Here is a 21,292-nt window from a genome sequence, read left to right on the forward strand (position 1 = left end):
AATAGTCATGGTCGTCTTTTCTTCCCTGTTGTCACTCCCATGAGATTCAGAAGTTATCGCTGCAACTGCTTGTTTTCTTCCTTTACCCATATATTTACCCCTTGTATTTCCTCCTCTTTTTTCCTTCTTCTCCTCCTTTTTTTTTGGCCAGTCGAGGGGCTTGAACTTAGGGCCTGAGCACTGTCTCTGAACCTGTCTGTGCTAAAGGCTGGATGAGTCACAGCACCACTTCTGGCCTTTTCTGTTTATGTGGTACTGAGGAATAAAACCCAGGGCTTCATGCATGCTAGGAAAGCACTCTATTGCTAAGCTACATTCCTAGCCTTCATTTGTTTACAAAAGCCTTCCCCCCACCTTTCCCACCCTATAATGGGGTTTGAGCTAAGGGTCTTGAACTTTTGCTTAGCTTGGTTGCTTGTTTGACACTCTTCTACTGGAGCCACACCCCCAGCTCAGCTTTTTGATAATATTCTTTTTCTTTTGTGGTTGGTTGTGGGGCTTGAACTCAGGGCCTGAGCACTGTCTTTGAGCTCTTTTGCTCAAGGCTAGTGTTCTACCATTTTGAGCGATAGCTCTACTTCTGATTTTTGAGTGGTTAATTGAAGATAAGGGTCTCACGGATTTTCCTGCCTGGTCTGGCTTTGAACCCTGATCCTTAGATCTCAGCCTCCTGAGTAGCTAGAATTACAGACCTGAGCCACCAGCTCCCAGCCTTGGTGACCTTTTCTTATGTTGTACTAGTTGATATACTGGTTTTGAGATATTGACAATATATGATGTTAAACTACATTAAAACTAACTACAGCTGGGTGCTGGTGGCTCATGCCTGTAATCCTAGCTACTCAGGAGGCTGTGATCTGAAGATTGAGGTTCAAAGGCAGCTCAGGCAGGAAAGTCTGCAGGTGAGAGTTTTATCTCCAATTAACTACCACAAAACCTCAGGTGGCACTGTGGTTCAAAGTGGTAGAATGCTAGCCTTGAGCAAAAAAGGTCAGGGACAGGTTGTAGCCCCAGGACCAACAAAAGAGAAAACAAAACAAAAACTTAACTACAGCTTTGCTGCCTCTGCTGAGCAGCTGGCATACAGGACATAGCAGTAAGCCACCAGAATGCCTCATGGAGGCTCTGTCCAGCTTGACCCTATTGCCAGCAAGATGAGGGGAGGACATTAAAGAGACATACAGGTATGAGGCTAGCATGGCTCAAGGCAGTCAGATGGTATCTCGGGAGCAGGGGAAAAAAAGCCACTTTAGCTCAGCTCCTGCTCCCCTGAGTCAGGATTTTATTTCTTCTCCCTCCCCCCTCTTCCTCCTCCCCTCCCCCTCCTCCTCCTCCCCTCCCCCCTCCCCTCCCCCTCTTCCTCTTCCCCTCCCCCTCTTCCTCCTCCCCTCCCCCTCTTCCTCCTCCCCTCCCCTTCCTCCTCCTCCCCTCCCCCTTCCTCCCCTCCCCCCTCTTCCTCCTCCCCTCCCCCTCTTCCTCCTCCCTTCCCCCTCTTCCTTTTCCCCTCCCCTTCCTCCTCCCCTTCTTCCCCTCCCCCTTCCTCCCTCTCCCTCCCCCTCTTCTTTTTGCCAGTCCTGGTGCTTGAACTCAGAGCCTGAGCACTGTCCCTCACTTCTTTTTGCTCAAGGCTAGCACTCTACCACTTGAGCCACAGCACCACTATCGGCTTTTCCGTTTATGTGGTGCTGAGGAATCGAACCCTGAGCTTCATGCATGCTAGGCAAGCACTGTACCGCTAAGCCACATTCCCAGCCCTCAGGATGTTATTTCTGTGGCTCAAAGTCCTTACACTCAACGGCAGTTTCTTGCTGGGGCTCCCCTCTACTTTCTGGGTGAGGAGTGGTGGCAGGAGCTTCTGTGGCTGCCTCTGCCTCCTTGCTCAGAAGAATCAACATTATTTTAGCTTTGCACTATGTGAGCAACTGCGTCTCTTTGGTGAAAAGAGTCAATGCACTATGTTGAAAATGAACTGTACACCTTGTATATATGTAAGGATCAGAGGGAAAAACTGGGAGTGAGGGAAGGGTGACACTGTCTGACTTATATAACTGCAACCCCTCTGCAATTTACCTTTATAATAGCAATATATTTTTTAAAGATTAAAAAAAGTCAATGCAGTGGGTGCGTGTTCCATTGTGGAAAGACTTGGGTAACATATTTTTATTATACATTACAGGTAAAGGACTTAACACAGTACTTGGATCCAAGTGGGCTTGGTGTGATCACTTTCGAAGACTTTCACCAAGGGATCATGGCCATCAGAAATGGAGGTCAGCCATCCTTGTGCCCCATTGCCTCTCCCTGTGTCTGCTGCTCTATAGCCATCTACCTTCCTTCAGTCTCTGTCACTTCTTTTTTTTTTTTTTTTTGGCCAGTTCTGGAGTTTGAACTTAGGGCCTAGGTACTGTCCCTGAGAGTTTTTTGTTGTTGTTATTTGGCACTGTGTTTCTGTAGCAGCAGGAGCATCCCTGGATCTGTGTCTCAGTCTGATGCCATGGTTGAGGGGTGGGACAGCATTATAGGAGTCACCTCTTCCTGGAGTTGTTGTTATTTGGCACTGTGTTTCTGTAGCAGCAGGAGCATCCCTGGATCTGTGTCTCAGTCTGATGCCATGGTTGAGGGGTGGGACAGCATTATAGGAGTCACCTCTTCCTGGAGTTTAACTTGTGTGGAGCAGACTCATGCACTTGAAGGGTGGTCTGCAGTGGACCAGAGAATGGTAGGGGCTGTGGACATGGGGATTGAGAGAGATCTAGCCTGGACAGCAGGTGGTCCAGACCCTTGGGATTCTTGAGTAGGAGGTCTGTGGGGAGGCATCACTGGTGATGAGAACTAGTGGAGACATGTGAGAACTATAGATATGGAAGCTGGACCATGCAAGCTCTGGGGAGAGATCTAGAAGAACAGAATCCCTGCCCTTGGAGGCTGGTCTTCTAGTGGGAGACAGACTATAGTCAATAAGATGGGAGTTGGTGGAGTGCAAAGAAGTGGTAGTGTTCTTGCATGTGTGTGGGAAGCTGGGGGTCAGAAGATAGATGTGTGGATAGTCAAGGCACAGTTGATCTGAAGGTACAGTGAGAGGATTTGGGAGAGAGCAGGTCTGTGAATCTAGCCCAGCAGTGTGCTCTCGGGATGATTGATTGTGTGATAGGGAAGAGCCTAGCCTCAGTGCCAGCCTTCCAGGACCATTGCTCAGAGCCTCTGTTTTCTTTTGAGTAAGGTGCTGATGAACCTGCTGTAGATAGTGTATGTTCTCTTGCTGGTACTGAGGGAAGTGGCTTTACTTTTCTGTTTTTATAATCTTTTTTTTGGCCAGTCCTGGGCCTTGGACTCAGGGCCTGAGCACCATCCCTGGCTTCTTCCCGCTCAAGGCTAGCACTCTGCCACCTAAGCCACAGCGCCCCTTCTGGCTGTTTTCCATATACGTGGGTGCTGGGGAATCAAACCGAGAGCTTCATGTGTAGGAGGCAAGCACTCTTGCCACTAGGCCATATTCCCAGCCCCTGTTTTTATAATCTTGAGATTTTGATTTTGTTTACATTTCATTAAGAAGGAAGAGTGAGAAATAGAATGAAAGAAAGATGATTTTGAAATTATTTCATAGCACTTAGAAGAAAGTAAAGGAAGCATTTTCCTTTTTTGTTTGTTTGTTTGTGCTACTCCTGGGGCTTGAACTCAGGTCCTGGAGGACGTTTGCTATCCATGGGCTTTTTTTGCTCAAGGCTAATGTTCTACCACTTAAGCCTCAGCTCCACTTTCATCTTTTTGGTGGTTAACTGGAGATGAGAGTTTCAAAGACTTCCCTGTTCAGTCTGACTTTGGGCTGCCATCCTCACATCTCAGCCTCCTGAGTATCTAGGATTATAGGCATGAGCCACTAGCGCCCAGCCTGAACTGTATTTTCACTGAATTTTCTTTCAGGTCTCATCTGCAGTGTGCCAATGTAACTGCAAGCAGCCTGTCTTGCTTGTCAGACTTATTTGACATTAAGGAGGGGCATAGTAAGCAGCATAAAGTCTTGACCCAGTTTGCAGGAAAGTGCAAGGAGATTTTTTTTTTTCCTGTCAGGCATAGGCTCTATTTCAGGAATAGAATGAAACAGAGCTGTTACAAATAGGCCATGGCTATAGCTCACAGAGCTGAGGTACTCCTCAACTCTAAAAGGAAAAAATAAATGCACAAAAATTCCATTTAATAGAAAAGTGTTATAGTTCTTACAGAGAAGACTGATAAAGGATTCGTGCTTGCTTATTAGTTCCTATTAGGAATATGAACATACCAGTACGTTCATGTCTTCTCTCTGGGTGCCGTATGGAGCAGTGCTGTTAAATTGTTAGCCACTTTCACAGTCTGAGTAGCATATCTTTCAACACGCTTGACTGTGTTTTACAAGTTTTGGATTGAGCTTGTTTTGGAAACATAAAACCTGTAACATCTGACAGTGGAAAAAACTGATAGAGCAGTCTAGCCCTCTAAAAAACATGGGCTCAGTTTGACCACTCTGGGAAGAGTTCCTCCTTGGCTCCAGAATCCAGTACAAAAGGTCTGTCCATCCATGGCATTGCCTAGCCTCAATTAGAAGAAGCATATCCTAGACCAGACTCCTAAGGCAGGAACTACAGTCTGGGGGTAGAGTGGCAGTGGCACCTCTTCCTGATAGGCTGGCTGAGGCTGGCCTTGAGACTCCTTCACTCCTGGCCACTGTCCAGACCACCCAGATGTTCTGCCATACTCTCAGGAAAACCCCAGTTGTGTGAGAAACTCATGATCCTAATGCCATAGAGAAGAGTGGTATTGAATTATAACATGCATACATTTTTGAGTTTGTGCCCTTGTCAAATCATCCTGTTTAAGTTGAAAGAAATCTAGACATCAATCTAGGTATCATTGTGCCCTGGCTGCCCTGTGAACAAGGGTCTAAGTGTCTTCTCTCCAGTTACTCAGGTCTGGTGGAGAAATCCTTTGGAACCTGGTGTGGCACATGACAGGACAATGTTTTCCCCATGTGGTCCAGATCACAATAAGAATCTTCTCTGGCCTCTCGTGGCCCAGCTAGAGGAAGCCAGTAATGACATTTCCAAAGTGGTTTTCCCAGAAGTGTCTAGGGAAGGTCTCTATTTGACTTAATCTTCAAAAAAGTTGCTACTCTGCAGTTTCTTGTCAAGTTGAACACTTGTCTTACATACAACTTAATTGTTTCATTCTTATTTACCCAAGAGAAATAAAAAGATGTTCACACAAATACTTGTACATAAATCTTCATAGCAGTTTTATTCAAAACAACACTACAATCAACCTTATACCTACAGGAAAATAAACTGGTATATTCATACAATGCAATGTCACTCAAAAACCAAAATGAACTAATGACTCTCTCAAACAGCATGTATTAGCCTCAAGAAATATGGAGCTATACACAAGAATACATAGAAGCACAATCATTACAAATTTTGGCCAGGTGCCAGTGGCTCATGCCTGTAATCCTAGCTACTTAGGAGGCTGAGATTTGAAGATTGCAGTTCAAAGCCAGCTCTGGCAGAAAAGTCCCTGTGAGACTTATCTCCAGTTAACCACTCAAAAACCGGAAGTGGAGCTGTGACTGAAGTGGTAGAGCATTAGTCTTGAGCATGGAGAGGCTCAGGGACAGCACTCGGGCCCTGAGTTCAGGCCCCCTGGCCAACCAAAAAAAAAAAAAATTCTTTGTTAGGACATCCTAACTAATCTATATTGACAGAGGGGTTTAGGAGTTACCTAAACCAGAGGTGATAAAAAGGGTCTGACTGTCAAGGGCACAGGTATCATTGACAGGAGAGCAGTGCTCTGTATCTTGACTAATAGTGACTGCCTGGGTGCTTACCTTTGTCAAAACTCATCAGACTGTACACACAAAAACATATATTAAATTATACTCCAATAAGGTTAATTTTTTTAAGTAAAAAGAAAATTGCTACTCTGCTTTTTTTTAATGTGTGGATGTATCAGTAGTGACAACTTTAAGTCAAGACCACATGATCTCATTTTGCTTTTTTGCTTAAGCCAAATTTCCATTTCTGGATTTTTGCTGGTTTCTGGGAGATAAGACTCAGATTTGTCTGCCTGACCTGGCTATTACTACTTGTACTTTGGGGGCGGGCTGGGGGGAACAGTCCTGGGCCTTGAACTCAAGGCCTGGGCACTGTCCCTGAACTTTGCTGAAGGCTAGCACAGAGCTACTTCCAGCCTTTTCTGTTTATGGGGTACTACTGGGGAATCAAACCCCCGGCTTCATGCATGCTAGGCAAGCCCTCTACCACTAAAGCCACATTCTTAGCCCCCTACACATGCTTTTTAAATTAAGCATTTCATGTTAGATTACTTATGTTTAAGATATTCAATAAATAACTAATTCTGTAAGTAATGTATATTTCAAGTAATTGCATTAATAATGGGCCATTGGAAACACAAAGCCTCACTTGCATGTCACTGTGTGCCCCTTGCCACGTGCTCAAGGCTAGTACTCTGCCAACTTGAGCTACAGCGCCACTTCTGGATTTTTCTATGTAGGTGGTGCTGAGGAGTTGAACCTAGGGCTTCATGTATGTGAGGCAAGCACTCTTGCCACTAGGCCATATTCCCAGCCCCAAAGAAAGGTTTTGCATAATATAGTTACACTAAAAAGATGTTTGGAGACTTAGCTCAGCAATAGAGTGTCTGCCTGGAAGGCGTAAGCAATGGCCAGGCCTTCCCAACTTCTACAGAGACCAGCCTGAAAGTCTTTGTTCTCACCTACATCTACATGTTACACACCTACATCTTCATCTTCAACCTAACTAGGCAGCTCTAGGTAGCCTGCTGAACACTGCATCTTCTCTCTGCAGATCCTGATGGTCAGCTGTACAGTGTGGCGCCTGCCCAGGATGAGGACTCCACTGCCTGTGCTGACGAGTTTGATGACTTCGTCACCTATGAGGCAAGTGCTTTCCCTTAAGTCTGTGCTTCATCTTTTCCTTTTCTTCTGTAAGTCCTGCTTCCTGAGATGCTGTAGTTGAATCCACAAAGACAGTGTAAGGGAAGGATGCTCACCCTTCTGCTTGTGCATGTCACTGAAGGTCTGAGTTACAGGCTCTGGGCGTTGAGATATTTGACTGTGACAGATCAGTGGGTATCTGCTTCTGCTCCACAGGCTACTATTTCTAGAGGCTGGGCTGGGGACAGGGTCTAAGGCTGCTTGCTCATTGTTTTGTTAGGAGTTTTCCCTGGGGCCTGTTGAACAGAGGTTGGTGGACAGTTAGGGCACAGTGGTGATGTTGCTGTCACTGTCTGTCAGGTAAAAACAGACTAGAAGACCGAAGGTTCCCTTTCATGAACTTTTAAACTGTTTTGTCTTGGGGGACATTTGACTAATACTTGCTTCCTCCTCACAGATACAGCCAGAGTTATCATAGTGTGTCTTCTCTAATTTGGTTCCTTGTCACAACAATTAGGAAGAAAGACTCTGACTACACCCAGGAACCACTTGGCCAGATCTGGAATTTTCATTTTTCCCCTTCATGGGGTTTGAACTTGGGGCCTGGGCATTGTCCCTGAACTCTTGCCCATGGCTAGAGTTCTACTACTTTGAGCCACAACCCAGTTGGGGTTTTCTGGTGGTTAGTTGGAGATAAGAGCCTCACAGGCTTTCCTGCCCAGTCTGGCTTTGAACCATGATCATCAGATCTTAACTTCCTGAGTAGCTAGGATTATAGGTGTGAGCCACCAACACCTGGCTGGAATCTTTTCTTGCTCTCTCTCTTCCTTTTGTGCTAGTCCTGGGGCTTGAACTCAGGGCCTGAGCACTATCCTTGAGCTTTCTTTTGCTCAAGGCTAGCATTACTACTTGAGCCACAGTGCCACTTCTAGCCGTTTCTGGTTATGTGTTACTGAGGAATTGAACCCAGTACTTCATGCATGCTAGGCAAGCACTGTACCACTAAGCCACATTCTTAGCCCTCTTTTTTTTTTTTTTTTTGGCCAGTCCTGGGGCTTGAACTCAAGGCCTGGGCACTGTCCCTGAGCTTCTTTTGTTTAAAGTTAGCACTCTGCCACTTGAGCTTAGGAGAAGAGACCATATTACTAAGGAAAGACCCACAGTGCGTGCTAGAGGTTAGTGTAGGGCAGAGGGTGGTTGGTCTTCCTAAAAAAAGGATCCAAAAGCATAAGGCACAAGTGACTAATGTGGAGCTGACCCCAAGACTACCTCATCAAGATAGCGTAAAGATAACTCCATTGGAATTGCTTCAGGTCATGGATTCAATGGGAATGATCCCAGAAACACATTCAGAAGTGATAGCACCACTTCTGGCTTTTTCTGTGTATGTAGTACTGAGGAATTGAACTCAGGGCTTCATGCATGCTAGGCTAGCACTCTACCACTGATCCACATTCCAACCCAATTTTTTTTTCCTTGCCAGTCCTGGGGCTCTAACTCAGGGCCTGAGGACTGTCTCTGGCTTTTTTTGCTCAAGGCTAGCATTCTACTACTTGAGCCACACCACTTCCAGCCTTTTCTGTTTATGTGGTGCTGAGGAATGGAACCCCGGGCTTCATGCATGCTAGGCAAGCACTCTACTGCTAAGCCACATTCCTACCTCCTTTTTGATTTTTTTGACAAAATCCATGGCGCCTATATTGCAGCATTTGAGGCTGACACAAGGTCTCTTGAGCCTAAGAATTCCAGGTCAGCCTAGGCAATATAGTGAGACCTTGTCTCATATAACAAAATACATGGTATTTTACCCCAATCCCTTGAGGTGCTAGAAAAGGTAGAATTAATAGCTCTCAGCCTTGATCAATCCTCTGCTGCATGCTAAGGGTGTGGGGAGTAGAGATGGGCTATGAGCTAGTGGAGCTTTTGATTCCTTACTTAAGTCTTTGGAGCCTAGGCTTCTTTGTCATGTGAAGAGCTATACCTACTAGTGTTCATGTAGCTTCTGAGGCCCAGCATGTTGAAGCTCAAGGTTCCACTGCTATCATTCTTGCTTCATGTCCCTGCTCTTTGTGCCTACCCCAGGTGTTAGTTACTCCTAGTGTAGCCAGATTCACTTCCTGGCTGACAGACTGTCACTTCTGCTCATATAGACCCTAGCCACCTGGCAATGACAGATTATTCCTCAAAGTTCTGTTCCAGATTACCCAGTTGGGCCTTGTCTTGGGGCCTGCTTGGCTATACCTTAATGTACTTATCCTACATGTGACATAAGGGTTTTCAGAATGTGAATATGAGACAGGAATGTTTATCAGATTTTCAGATGTTTTGTGTGTGTGTCTTTTTTTTTTTTTTTTGCCAGTCCTAGGGCTTGGACTCAGGGCCTGAGCACTGTCCCTGGCTTCTTTTTGCTCAAGGCTAGCACTCTGCCACTTCTGGCCATTTTCTGTATATGTGGTGCTGGGGAATTGAACCCAGGGCTTCATGTATACGAGACAAGCACTCTTGCCACTAGGCCATATTTCCAGCCCTTACTTCCAGATTTTTGTGGTTAATTGGAGCTAAAAGTCTCATAGACTTTTCTACCTGGGCTGGCTTTGAACTGTAGTTCTCAGATCTCGGCCTCCTGAGTAGCTTGGGATTATAGGTATAAACCATGTGTTCCTGGCTCTGGTTTTTTTTTTTTTTTTTTTTAGACTAGAGGAAGGGGGCTGGGAATATGACCTAGTGGTAGAGTGCTTGCCTTGGATATATGAAGCCCTGGGTCCGATTCCTCAGCACCACATACACAGAAAAGCCAGACGTGGTGATGTGGCTCAAGTGATAGAGTGCTAGTTCTGAACAAAAGAAGCTCAGACACAGTGCCCAGGTCCTGAGTTCAAGCCCCAGGACTGGCAAAAAAAAAAAAAAATACACACACACACACACACACACACACACACAAACAACCTAGAGGAAGTCAGGTGCTGATGGCTCATGCCTGTAATCCTAACTACTCAGAAGGCTGAGATGTGAGGATTGCTGTTCAAAGTCAGCCCTGGCAGGGAAGTCTGTGAGACTCTTATTTCTAATTAACCACCAGAAAACTGGGAGCTGAAAGTAGTAGAGCAGTAGTCTTGAGTGAAAAGAGCTCAGCAACAATGCCCAGGTCCCGACTTCAAGCCCCACAACCGACCAAAAGAAAAAGAAAAAACATCTGTTTTTATTTATTTTTTTGACAGTCCTGGGGCTCGAACTCAAGGCCTGAACACTGGCCCTGAGCTTCCTTTTGCTCAAGGCTAGCACTCTACCATTTGAGCCACAGCGTTACTTCTGGCTTTTTCTATTTACGTGGTACTGAGGAATTGAACCCAGGGATTCATGCATGCTAGGCAAGCACTCTACCACTAAGCCACATTCCCAGCCCCCCTCTGTTTTTATTTTTGAGGAGAAAAAGACATTTCAAATTAACAAATAATGCCAGAGGGTCACCATATACCCACCATCCTACTTGCCTCCATTATGAGCATTTGTATTTGTAGATATAGGGTACCAACCAGTGACCCACAGTGGTGATACTGAACATTGACTGAAGTCCACAGCTTACTCAGCGAGCCCTCTGATATTGGGCATGTGTGTTCATGATGGCCTGAGAGATCATGATTTTCTGCCCAGGAGGTTCCCTGCACTCTGCCATTCATACTCTGCCTTCTCAGGCGCTCTGGCCTCTGGCCTCTTGCAGTTGATAATCTTTTTTTGAGTTTATGGTTCTGCCTCTCCATGGTGTCATTCTCACAGGATGTGCCTTTTCCAGACCAGCTTTCTTATTCAAATGCATTTGTTTCTTCTCAGTTTTCCATTTTAAGATTTTAGATATTATGTTTAGGGAAGTGGAACTAGATACTGTGGAACTTATAAAGAAATAGCTTTATAAAAAACAAAACAGGGACTGGGAATGTGGCTTAGTGGTAGAGTGCTTGCCTAGCATGCGTGCAGCCCTGGGTTCAGTTCCTCAATACCACATAAACAGAAAAGGCTGGAAGTGGCACTGTGGCTCAAGTGGTAGAGTGCTAGCCTCGAGCAAAAGAAGCTCAGGGACCGTGCCCAGGCCCTGAGTTCAAGCCCCACAACCGACAAAACAAAACAAAAAAACTTTCACATCATGCAATTTTAGAAGGTCTAGCAAGCATTCTTTTTTTTTTTTTTTCTTCTTTTTTGCCAGTCCTGGGGCTTGGACTGAGGGCCTGAGCACTGTCCCTGGCTTCTTTCTGCTCAAGGCTAGCACTCTACCACTTGAGCCACAGTGCCACTTCTGGCCGTTTTCTGTATATGTGGTGCTGGGGAATTGAACCCAGGGCTTCATGTATATGAGGTGAGCACTCTTGCCACTAGGCCATATCCCTAGCTAGGTCTAGCACTCTTATGAGTGGAGACTATCTGTTACATTAAGAAGCTTTTTGGAGCCTTTTCACCAATGATCTTGAGAGATAAATGGCCTTTTATTGTTTTTTTCTGAAATTTGGATCCTGTCACACCTATGTTTTCTAGCTGGGAACGCCAGTGTTTGAACCTCATGTCGTGGCAGGCATGCCTGTCAACAGGTACTGCTGAGCTTTACATCCTGCCAAGCCTCACAGCCAGAATTGTTGGGTTTTCACAGAGGCAAATTGCTAATGTTCCTCAAGTGGGAAGGGGAAGAGTTGAAGAACTGGGTTAATGTTTGCTGCTGGCACTTACAGGAATGATGGGGAGAATAAAGCTCACCATTTATTTAAGAATTCTAAGATTCTGGGCAGATACAGAGGTGATGAGGATAGAGCCTGTTTTTCAGGATTGCTGGGAGGGAGTGGGGAAGTCATAGAATGAACAGGCAGGACCAGAATGATAAGGCAGCTCAGGCTGTACTTTCTATGTGCCTCTGCTTCTCCCACTTCTGGGGTCTAGAGAAAAGACTGTCATAAAATGATGGGAAATGTGTCTTTTGTAACAAATGTTATTGGAGAGATGATAAAATATAAAACAAAGTTGCTCTGTTTGGAGCCCTCTCTGTTAAGGCCAGGAAGGACGCGTCCTGAACTTTGCCTCTCCTTCCCTGGCCACCACCAGCAGGAGGCCTAAGAGAGCATGTCAGGGAGCAAGTTAAATTTTCTCCCAGGCAGTGCTGTACCTTGGGATGGTCACATGGCTTTTACAGAAGCCCAGCATGACCAACAAGTAGGAAGGCAGTTAACAAATAGGAGGTAAGTCAGCCAGGAGAAGCCAGCAAGCTGGTCAGCTCAGAGATATAGGAGGGAGGCCGTCTCTAGCAGCAGAACATGCTTTGTGGAGCCTTTGTGCAGTCGGACCTGTGAGAGCGCTCACTTGGAATCTGAGGGTAAGAGGAGATGTGAGAGCACTTGTGCTTAGAATTGGTATCTCTGGAGGAGAAAGGTTCAGGGAAGAGAGAACTGTCATCTCCTATCTCTGGAGGAGAAAGGTTCAGGGAAGAGAGGACTGTCATCTCCAACAGTGAGGCCATTAGGTAGTGTTGGTCACCCTTGGCTTGAGCATGGGCGTTGTTCATCCATTGGTGATTTAAATGATGTGACCAAGTTTTCTAAAATGAATCTTGATTTTCAAGTGAGTTCATCTGAATGTTAATTAGTAAAGTTTTTTTTTGTTTTTTTTTTTTTTTTAACCAATTGGTAGCATAGATTCAGCTTCTGGGCAAAGCTGGGTTTTGGGTGGCTGGCAAATATAACCTGAAGGGTAAGGCTGAATACTATGTTTGAATCATAATGAGTGGACTATGGGTGAGTACTATGCTCCAAGGTGATTTGTACTTCTCTTGAAAGATCACAGGAAAACAAATTTTACTGACTTGCTGGCATTTATAAAGGATGCTGTGCTCAATAGCAGCCAGCCACAGACCAGCTCAGAAGAGGGGAGGCAGCATACCACTTCAGCCCATACCTTCTTGACAGGTTGGGATTTCTCTAGCAGAGCTTCTTCTGCCTTCTAACCAGTAAGTTATTCACTATGAGTGAACAACATGGAGATTTGTGGTTCTGAGTAGGGATTCTTTACTGCCCTATACTGATCAGGGAGTACCTGAGTGCTTTATAGCAGTGCTAGTGGATAGGACTTCGTGACCCTGTTTGTTTATAGTTTGGAGCAACTAAGGGGTGCAAATTGTATTCACCTCAGTGTGACTTGTGGTACTTAAGTCACTTGGGAGTAGATTAGGAGGGACCATTGGCCATCTTCTTAGAAATGAGGAGTTGAAGGTAGGGCAAACAGCTGTAGTCTGTCCCAGTTAGTCGTGTGGCTCAGATACCCTCCCTATTCCTTTTAGTGGGAGTTATATCAGTTCCACATTTGCCTCTTCTCCTGTTAGTGGAGTGTTAATTCCATCCTGAGTAGCCCTAAGCTCCAGGGCTGTTCCACCCACAAAGACACTACCTTTTACCACAGGTTGAGTGGGAGCTCTATGAGGGAGCAGATGTTATTGTAGAGTTCCTACCCTTCTTGGGAATAGAAGCACTCTGCTGGGCTATGTGAGCTGTGATTGAGGGAATGGAAAAGCTGTTTTTTTACTACAAAAGCCTGAGATGCTGCTGGAAACGCAGAGTCCATACAGCCAAGGGAAAGCAGTGAATGTCTACCAAAAGTAAGGTGGTTGACAATACTTTGGGGTTAAGGGTTTTTTTTGGTAGTGCTAAGTACTGAACTTGGGATCTTGCACATGCTTGGCAAGTGCTTTTCCACTGAGCTAAATCCCCAATATAAGGGGCCAAGTTTTTTGTTACCCTGCTCTGAGAAGACCTCACTGCTCTGCTGGTGAGGGTCTAGTACTTCGGCATTGTCTGCTCCCCTCATTCTAGAATTAAGTGCTGGGAGAGTCTCCCTGTGGCTGTTCTGTGCACTGGGGGCAGTGTTTCTTTTTGTAGGATTTTTTTGGGGGGGTGGGGGGAAGTAGTAGGGTTTGGCAGTATTAGGCAGGTAGGTCCTTGTATTTGTTAGACAAGTATTCTACCATTGAGCAATGCCACCAACCATTTTAGTGGTTTTTTGTTGTTGTTGTTGTTTTGTTTTGTTTTGTTTTTGTTGGTCATGGGGCTTGGACTTCTGGGCTTGGGTGCTGTCAGAGAGCTCTTCAGCTTAAGGCTATCACTCTACCACTTGAGCCTAAGTACCACTTCTGTTTTTTTCCTGGTGGTTAATTGGAGATAACAGTCTCATGGACTTAACCTGCCCGGGTTGGCTTTGAACCTTGTTCCTCAGATCTCAGCCTCCTGAGTAGCTGGGATTACAGGTGTAAGCCAACAGTGCCCAGCTGAATATGTTTTACAGTTATCTCTAGATGGGATTAACTCGAAATCCTCCTGTTAACATTTCTCTTATAGCTGAATGACAACTGCATACAGCTGTACTCAGCGTCTTGTGAGCCTTTGGTCGAGCCTGACCTCAAACCACAGTCCACTCAATCTCCATCTCCCAAGTAGCTAGAGATTACAGTGTGGGCCCCTGGCACTAGCACAAGCTGTATTTTTGCTTTTGAAACAGGGTTTTACTACTTCTGCCCAGGCTGGCCCTGAACTCAAGCTCTCCTTCAAAGGAGCTAAGATTACAAGTGTGTCCCTTCAGAAGTTTTTGGGTAACAACTGTAGAGTTAACTGATATTTTATGTTTATAGTCACTCTTTAGAAGTCTGTGGAGGCTTTTCTTATGCCTGCTGGTTGAGTTTGTAACTGCAACATATCTGTGGGAGTGTGCAGCTCTTGTCAGGGCTGTAAGCAGCCTCCTCTTACATAATATTAGAAGCCCCACATTGAGTATTGTGTCCTGCTCTTGGCTCCATCCTAACCCCACACAGATGCCTGATCTGCCTGTTTTTCTTGTCTTCTCTCTGGCTCAGTCTCCTACAAATAGGCCAGAGCTGGCCCATCTCATTCAGGAGAGAACACTACCCAGAGAGATAAAACTGGATCTGGACTTCTTGTGTTAACTTTCTAATTTCAGATTCTTTTACATTTATTTTTTATAAACAGAATATGTTTATTTTAAAGTGAAAGGAAAACTGTGAAAGAGACTAGTAAGGTTTTTCCATCTAGAGAGGAACCCCAAAGATGGGTCCCTAATTTCAGATTTTAAGTAGACGCTTTCTATGAGTTAGAAATTAGTTCTTATGAGTTTTATAGATTCTAGGGAGGATTTGAGTTTTCATTTGAAAATCTGAGTGACATGATCACATAATTGCAGTCCATGTTATTCCAACTTATCCTGACTTCTGACTTCTTCATGGCTGACAGGGATTTTGCACAGAGTTACATATATCTTGCTATATTGCTCTGAAAAGCACCTGCCTGTGTCATCCCCTCAATTACATGAGGTGGCTCTCTTGGGAGACTGGCCTTTATAGCTTCATTTGCAGATGAGGCTCTAGGATTGAGTCACATATCTTAGGTCATTTGGCTGGTGGGCAAGGATAGAGCTAGTCTCTCTTCAGCTATGCTCCACAGGTCTAAGACTCTTCAGGTGAATCTTGGAGACTCAGTGGGTGCAAGATGTCCTCATAGTCTGCATACCAGACTCAGGACAAAGGGCATATTTTTCCTGCTAGACTTGTGACTTTTCTGAAATCTTATTTGTTTGCAAATTGTTAACCATAGAATTTTATGAACGTGCAATATTGCCCACTTTTCCTAATCCTTAACTTCATTTTAATGAAAACTGAAATTATAAATGTTCTGTTCAATCATTCTTTAGTTCCACAACCTGCAATATTACTGTATAGCCTACAAGTATCTTTCTATGATGATGAACTAGACCCATTGTTAGGTGCTTCGTTCTTACATAAGAGTAAGAACAAAATGTTTGTTAGGAGGTCTGAGAATGTGGCTTAGTGGTAGATTCCTTGCCTAGCATGCATGAAATCCTGGGTTTGATTTCTCAGTACCACATAAACAGAAAAATCCAGAAGTGATGCTGTGACTCAAGTGGTAGAGTGTTAGCCTAGAGCAAAAAGAAGCCAGGGACAATGCTTAGGCCCTGAGTTCAAGCTGGAATTATAGGTGTATGCCACCATGCTCAGCTCCTTTTTTTCCTGGTCATGGATTTGAACTCAGGTCCTGAGTACCCTCCCCGATCTTCTTTTGCTCAAGGCTACTGTTCTATCACTTGAGCCACAGTGCCACTTCTAATCTTTTCTGAGTAGTTTATTGGCAATAAGAGTCTCACAGATTAGGGCTGGGAATATGGCTTAGTGGTAGAGTGCTTGCCTTGCACCACAAAAACAGAAAAAGCCAGGAGTGGCGCTGTAGCTCAGGTGGTAGAGTGCTAGTCTTGAGCAAAAAGAAGCCAGGGACAGTGCTCAGGCCCTGAGTCGAAACCCCAGAACTGGCAAAAAAACAAGTCTCACAGATTATATTGCCCAGGCTGGCTTGGAACTGCAATTCTCAGATCTCAGCCTCTTGAGTAGCTAGGATTACAGGTGTGAGCCACTGGCGCAAGGCTTCCACATGTTTTTGGTTTTGTTTTGTTAGTTTGGTCTTATACGTGTGCTTATTTTTCATTTTAAAATGGCTGGGAGCCATTGGCTCCTTCCTAGCTACTCAGGAGACTAAGATCTGAGGGTTACGGTTCAAAGCCAGCCTGGACAGGAAAGTCTGTGAGACTCTTATCTCCAATTAATGACCCCCAAAAAGCTGGAAGTAGAGCTGTGGCTCAAGTGGCAGAGCACTAGCCTTGAGCAAAAAAGCTCAGAGACAGCACCCAGGCCCTGAGTTCAAGCCCTAGGACTGGTACAAAGAAAAAAAAACAGTCATGAGTAGGGTATAGCTCAGTGAGAGAGCTTGTGTAGCATTCTTTTTTTTTTTTTTTTTGCCAATCCTGGGCCTTGGACTCAGGGCCTGAGCACTGTCCCTGGCTTCTTCCCGCTCAAGGCTAGCACTCTGCCACCTGAGCCACAGCGCCTCTTCTGGCCGTTTTCCATATATGTGGTGCTGGGGAATCGAACCAAGAGCTTCATGTGTTGGAGGCAAGCACTCTTGCCACTAGGCCATATTCCCAGCCCTTGTGTAGCATTCTTGACACTGTGGATTCAGTCTTCAACTCACAAACATAGACATAGACCCATATACACTCATTTTTAATTTATAAGCTCTTATCTCCATTTAGAAATGTAGGTTGAAAAAAATAAAAACAGAGAAAGAAAGTGGAGCTGTTGTGGTAGAGTGCTAGCCTTGAGCAAAAAGGGCAAATGAGAGCACAAGGCCCTGAGTTCAAGCCCTAGTACAAGCACAAAAAATATAATAAAAAAATAGAATTTCCTCTTTTTTTCTGGTGGTACTCAGGTTTTGAACTTGGCCTCACACTTGATGGGCAAGTGCTCTACCACCAGAGCCAGTACTCCCAGTTCCTGTAGTTGAAACTTCTGCTGGTACCATGTCCCCACTATAGTGTGGTCTCTGTGGATGACTGGACTTATTATTGGTGATCTCTCCAGGCCAACGAGGTGACCGATAGCGCATATATGGGCTCTGAGAGCACCTACAGCGAGTGTGAGACCTTTACAGACGAGGACACCAGCACCCTGGTACACCCTGAGCTGCAGCCTGAGGGGGATGCTGACAGTGCTGGCGGCTCAGCTGTGCCCTCTGAGTGCCTGGATACCACAGAGGAGCCTGACCATGGTGCGCTGCTGCTGCTCCCTGGCAGGTCTGTACTTGCAGTCCCTTCCATCCCCCCCCCACCCCCGTCCTGGAGCGATACCATCTGAGGGGTAGTGGGTGGGATCTGGACTACATTATGTCTGTCTTTCTTCTTATCCTCTTGTAGAGTTGTACCTGCGTGCAGAACTGAACCTGCCTGTGTAGTCTCTAGACAGGCACTTCACAAAAGAGAAGCTCAAAGGGAGCCATCAGCTGAGTGTCAGTGGCTCAAGCCTGTATTCCTAGTTCTTCAAGAGGCTAAGGTCTGAGGATTGAAGTTTCAAACTAGCCTGGGCAGGAAAGTCTGTGAGACTCTTATCTCTAACCACCAGAAATCCAGAAGTGGACCTGTGGCTCAAGAGGTAGAGTAGTACCCTTGAGCAAAAAAGGTTCAGGTCATGAGTTCAAGCCCCAGGACCAGCACCAAAAGAAAGAAGGAAAAAAGAAACATGCTGTCAACTAGGAAAAGGCCCTCAATCTTCAGGTACCTGGAAAATGCCAGTGAGAACTACTCTGCACAGAGCTATAGGCCCTGCAGAGAGTAAGCAATGAGGAAGCAGAACACATAAGTAGTTTCTTATCCAGCTGATATCCCCCTAGGAAGTGAATGCTCCTCTGGACATTGGACGACTCAGGTTTTAATGGTGCACTTGGGAAATGCCAGTAGGCATATGGAAATTATAAGACCAACATGAACTCAGTCTTCTGGGTTTTGTCAACATAGTTCTAAAGCTAGGACTAGAGGACATGATAACTCATGTTCATGTCTTTGTTGCACCCTGTCTAGATTACCTCTTGTCTATCTGTTGTGCCCTGGGTGTCTTTCACCCCCTGGTCTAAAGACAACAAGAACCATATTGAGAATAGCATGCTTGCTTCTGCTTTCTCTTATCCAGCTCTGCTGTTGAGATGTAGAAGCAGCACCAGTCTACACATAAGGAACCTGGCTGTGTGTATCAAAAAAACAAAAACAACTGTCTACGAGAGCAGGTTTTGGCAGGATTCACCCTACCCTAGTTTATTGGGTTATGTTAATTACAGATACTTTTCAGTACTCTGTAAGTCTCCTTTTTACTTAGTGGTGTCTATTTTTTTTTTACTTTTCTGTTATGCAGTTTATTTTTTTATTGGTAGTACTTTTGTATTCCATTGGAAAAAATTGTTTACATCTGAATCCCTTTAAAATACTGTTTCAGGCTGGGAAGGTGGCCTAGTGGTAGAGTGCTTGCCTAGCATGCATGAAGCCCTGGGTTTGATTCCTCAGTACCACATAAACAGAAAAGCCCAGAAATAGCAGTGTGGTAGAGTGCTATCCTTGAGCACAGAGACTTAGGGACAGTGCCCAGGCTGGCAAAAGATTAAAAAAAAAAATACTGTTTCAACCTCATTTTCACACAACTGTTTTTTCTGTGTGGTGTGAAATAGAGGCTGTTTTTTCCCACATGGATGTCTAATAGACTTGTTTTCCTGTGTTTGGGTGTCTGTAGGTTATGGTTGGTAGCAGGGGAGGGCCTGTTCTCTAGCCTCTGTCTATTCTTGGGTTCATATCACACTGTTTTTTTTTTTTACTTCAGCATTGCCATAGATCATGCTGGCATAAGTTCTCCAGACTTATTCTTTAAGATGGTATCTTTGGGCCCTGTGCATTTTTTTTCTATGCACATTTAAAGTGTTCTACAGAGGTCTTACTTACCATTTCAAATCAGGTAAGGAGTGGGGCTTAGGCTCAGGGACTGAGCACCGTCCCTGGCTTCTTTTTGCTCGAGGCTAGCACTCTACCACTTGAGCCGCAGCGCCACTTCTGGCTTTTTATATTTATGTGGTGCTGAGGAATCGAACCCAGGGCTTTCATGTATATGAGGAAAGCACTCTTGCCACTAGGCCGTATTCCCAGCCCAGGAGTACATTTCTTTTTAGAGAATGTTACCCCTCCATTTGCTTTTCCTCCCTCCTATCCCTGTACACAAGTTGTTGCATACTTCATTTTTCATGTTTGTTCACCTTTCCTTCCTCCATTTCTGTTCCCCACCCCCAAAAAAAGGGAAAAAAGAAAACATAAAGCAAAAACAACCATCACTGCAAAGAACAGTGACCAAAATAGAGCATGTTTCTATTTCCTGGAATTTTTTTTGCCAGCCCTGGGACTAGAACTCAGGGTTTAGGCACTGTCTCTGAGCTCCTTTTGCTCAAGGCCACAGCACCACTTTTGACCTTTTCTATTTATTACGGTACTGAGGAATCAAACTCTGGGCTTCATGCATGCAAGGCAAGCCATCTACCACTAAACCACATTCCCAGCCCCTGGAATTCATTTTGATAAATAGTATTTTAAATGTTCGGGGGAGTTTTGCCTTTGGGTCCCTCTCCTAAGGGTATCCTCCTGTAATATGAATGCTTAGAGTCCTGTATAAGTTATGTCCAATTGTATTTTAGATCTAGCCTCCATATAGGAGAGAAAACATGTACCCTTTGTCCCTTTGAGCTTGGCTTACCTCACTTAACATGGTTTTTTTCTAAGTCCATACATTTTTCTGCAGATGACATAATCCTTTTCTTTCTCATGGTTAAGTGAAACTCCATTATGTATATGTAGCATATTTTATTGATTCACTCATCTATTGTAGGGCATCTGGGTTGTTTCCATAACTTGACTATTACGAATAGTACAGCAATGAACATGGATATGCAAGTGTCTTTACCATATCTTGACTTGTAATGTTCTAAATAGATGCCCAGGAGTGATATGGCTGTGTTGTAGGGAAGATCTATGTTTAGGGGTTATTTTCATTGGTTGTGGGGATTGAACTCAGAGTCTAGGTGTTATCCCTGAGCTTTTTTGCTCAAGGCTAGGGCTCTACCTCTTTGAACCACAGGCCACATTTAGTTATTTTTTGTTTGTTTGTTTAATTTTTTTGCCAGTCCTGGGGACTTAACTCTGGGCCTGAGCATTGTCCCTGGCTTCTTTTTGCTCAGGGCTACCACTCTACCACTTGAGCCACAGCACCACTTTGGCTTTTTCTATTATGTGGTGCTGAGGAATTGAACCCAGGGCTTCATGTATACGAGGCAAGCACTCTACCACTAGGCCCGTCCCCCCCCCCCCCCACTTTTAGCTTTATTGTAGTTAATTGGAGATAAGAGTCTCACGAATTTTCTTGATTTTCTTGCCCAGGCTGGCTTCCAACTGTGAACCTCAGATCTCAGCCTACTTAGTAGCTAGGATTATAGGTGTGAGCCACCTGCGCCTGTATCTAAATTTAGTTTTTTGAGGAACCTCCAAACTGCTGTCCAGAGTGGTTGTGCTAGTTTACATTCCCTGTAGAGTTCCTTTTCCCCACATCCCAATATTTGTTACTCAAATTCATGATGTTAGCCAGTTTAACTGGGGTGAGATGGGATCTCAGAGTTGTTTTGATTTGCATTTTTTTTAAGGTCAGGGATATTGAGCATTTTCTCATGTTTCTTTGCAGTCCTACCCCTACCCCCCAACTCAGTGTGAGCTTTTGTGCTCAAGGCTAGCGCTCTTCTACTTTGGCATTTTTGTGGGTAATTGAAGAGTATCATGGACTTTTCTTTCCAGGTTGGCTTTGGATTTCTGAGTAGCTAGGATTGTAGGTGTGAGCCACTGGTGCCTAGTTTCTTTGCCATTCTTTATGTTTTTGTCTATCGTTGGGTTTGA

General features: G+C 44.9%; 1 protein-coding gene across 5 annotated transcripts in view; it reads left to right on the forward strand.

Annotated features, from left to right (window-relative positions):
* The window catches only part of Rab11fip3 (RAB11 family interacting protein 3), a 54,945-nt gene that overhangs the window by 10,974 nt on the left and 22,679 nt on the right, over nt 1-21,292 (forward strand). For all 5 annotated transcript variants that reach the window (XM_048333027.1, XM_048333029.1, XM_048333030.1 and 2 more), the window contains 3 exons: nt 2,177-2,270; nt 6,858-6,949; nt 17,409-17,620. In XM_048333027.1, coding sequence (XP_048188984.1) covers nt 2,177-2,270; nt 6,858-6,949; nt 17,409-17,620 — 398 coding nt within the window. The remainder of the gene's footprint in view (nt 1-2,176; nt 2,271-6,857; nt 6,950-17,408; nt 17,621-21,292) is intronic.

Source organism: Perognathus longimembris, chromosome 23, assembly GCF_023159225.1.
Source record: "Perognathus longimembris pacificus isolate PPM17 chromosome 23, ASM2315922v1, whole genome shotgun sequence".
In the NCBI taxonomy this organism is placed as follows: Eukaryota; Metazoa; Chordata; class Mammalia; order Rodentia; family Heteromyidae; genus Perognathus; species Perognathus longimembris.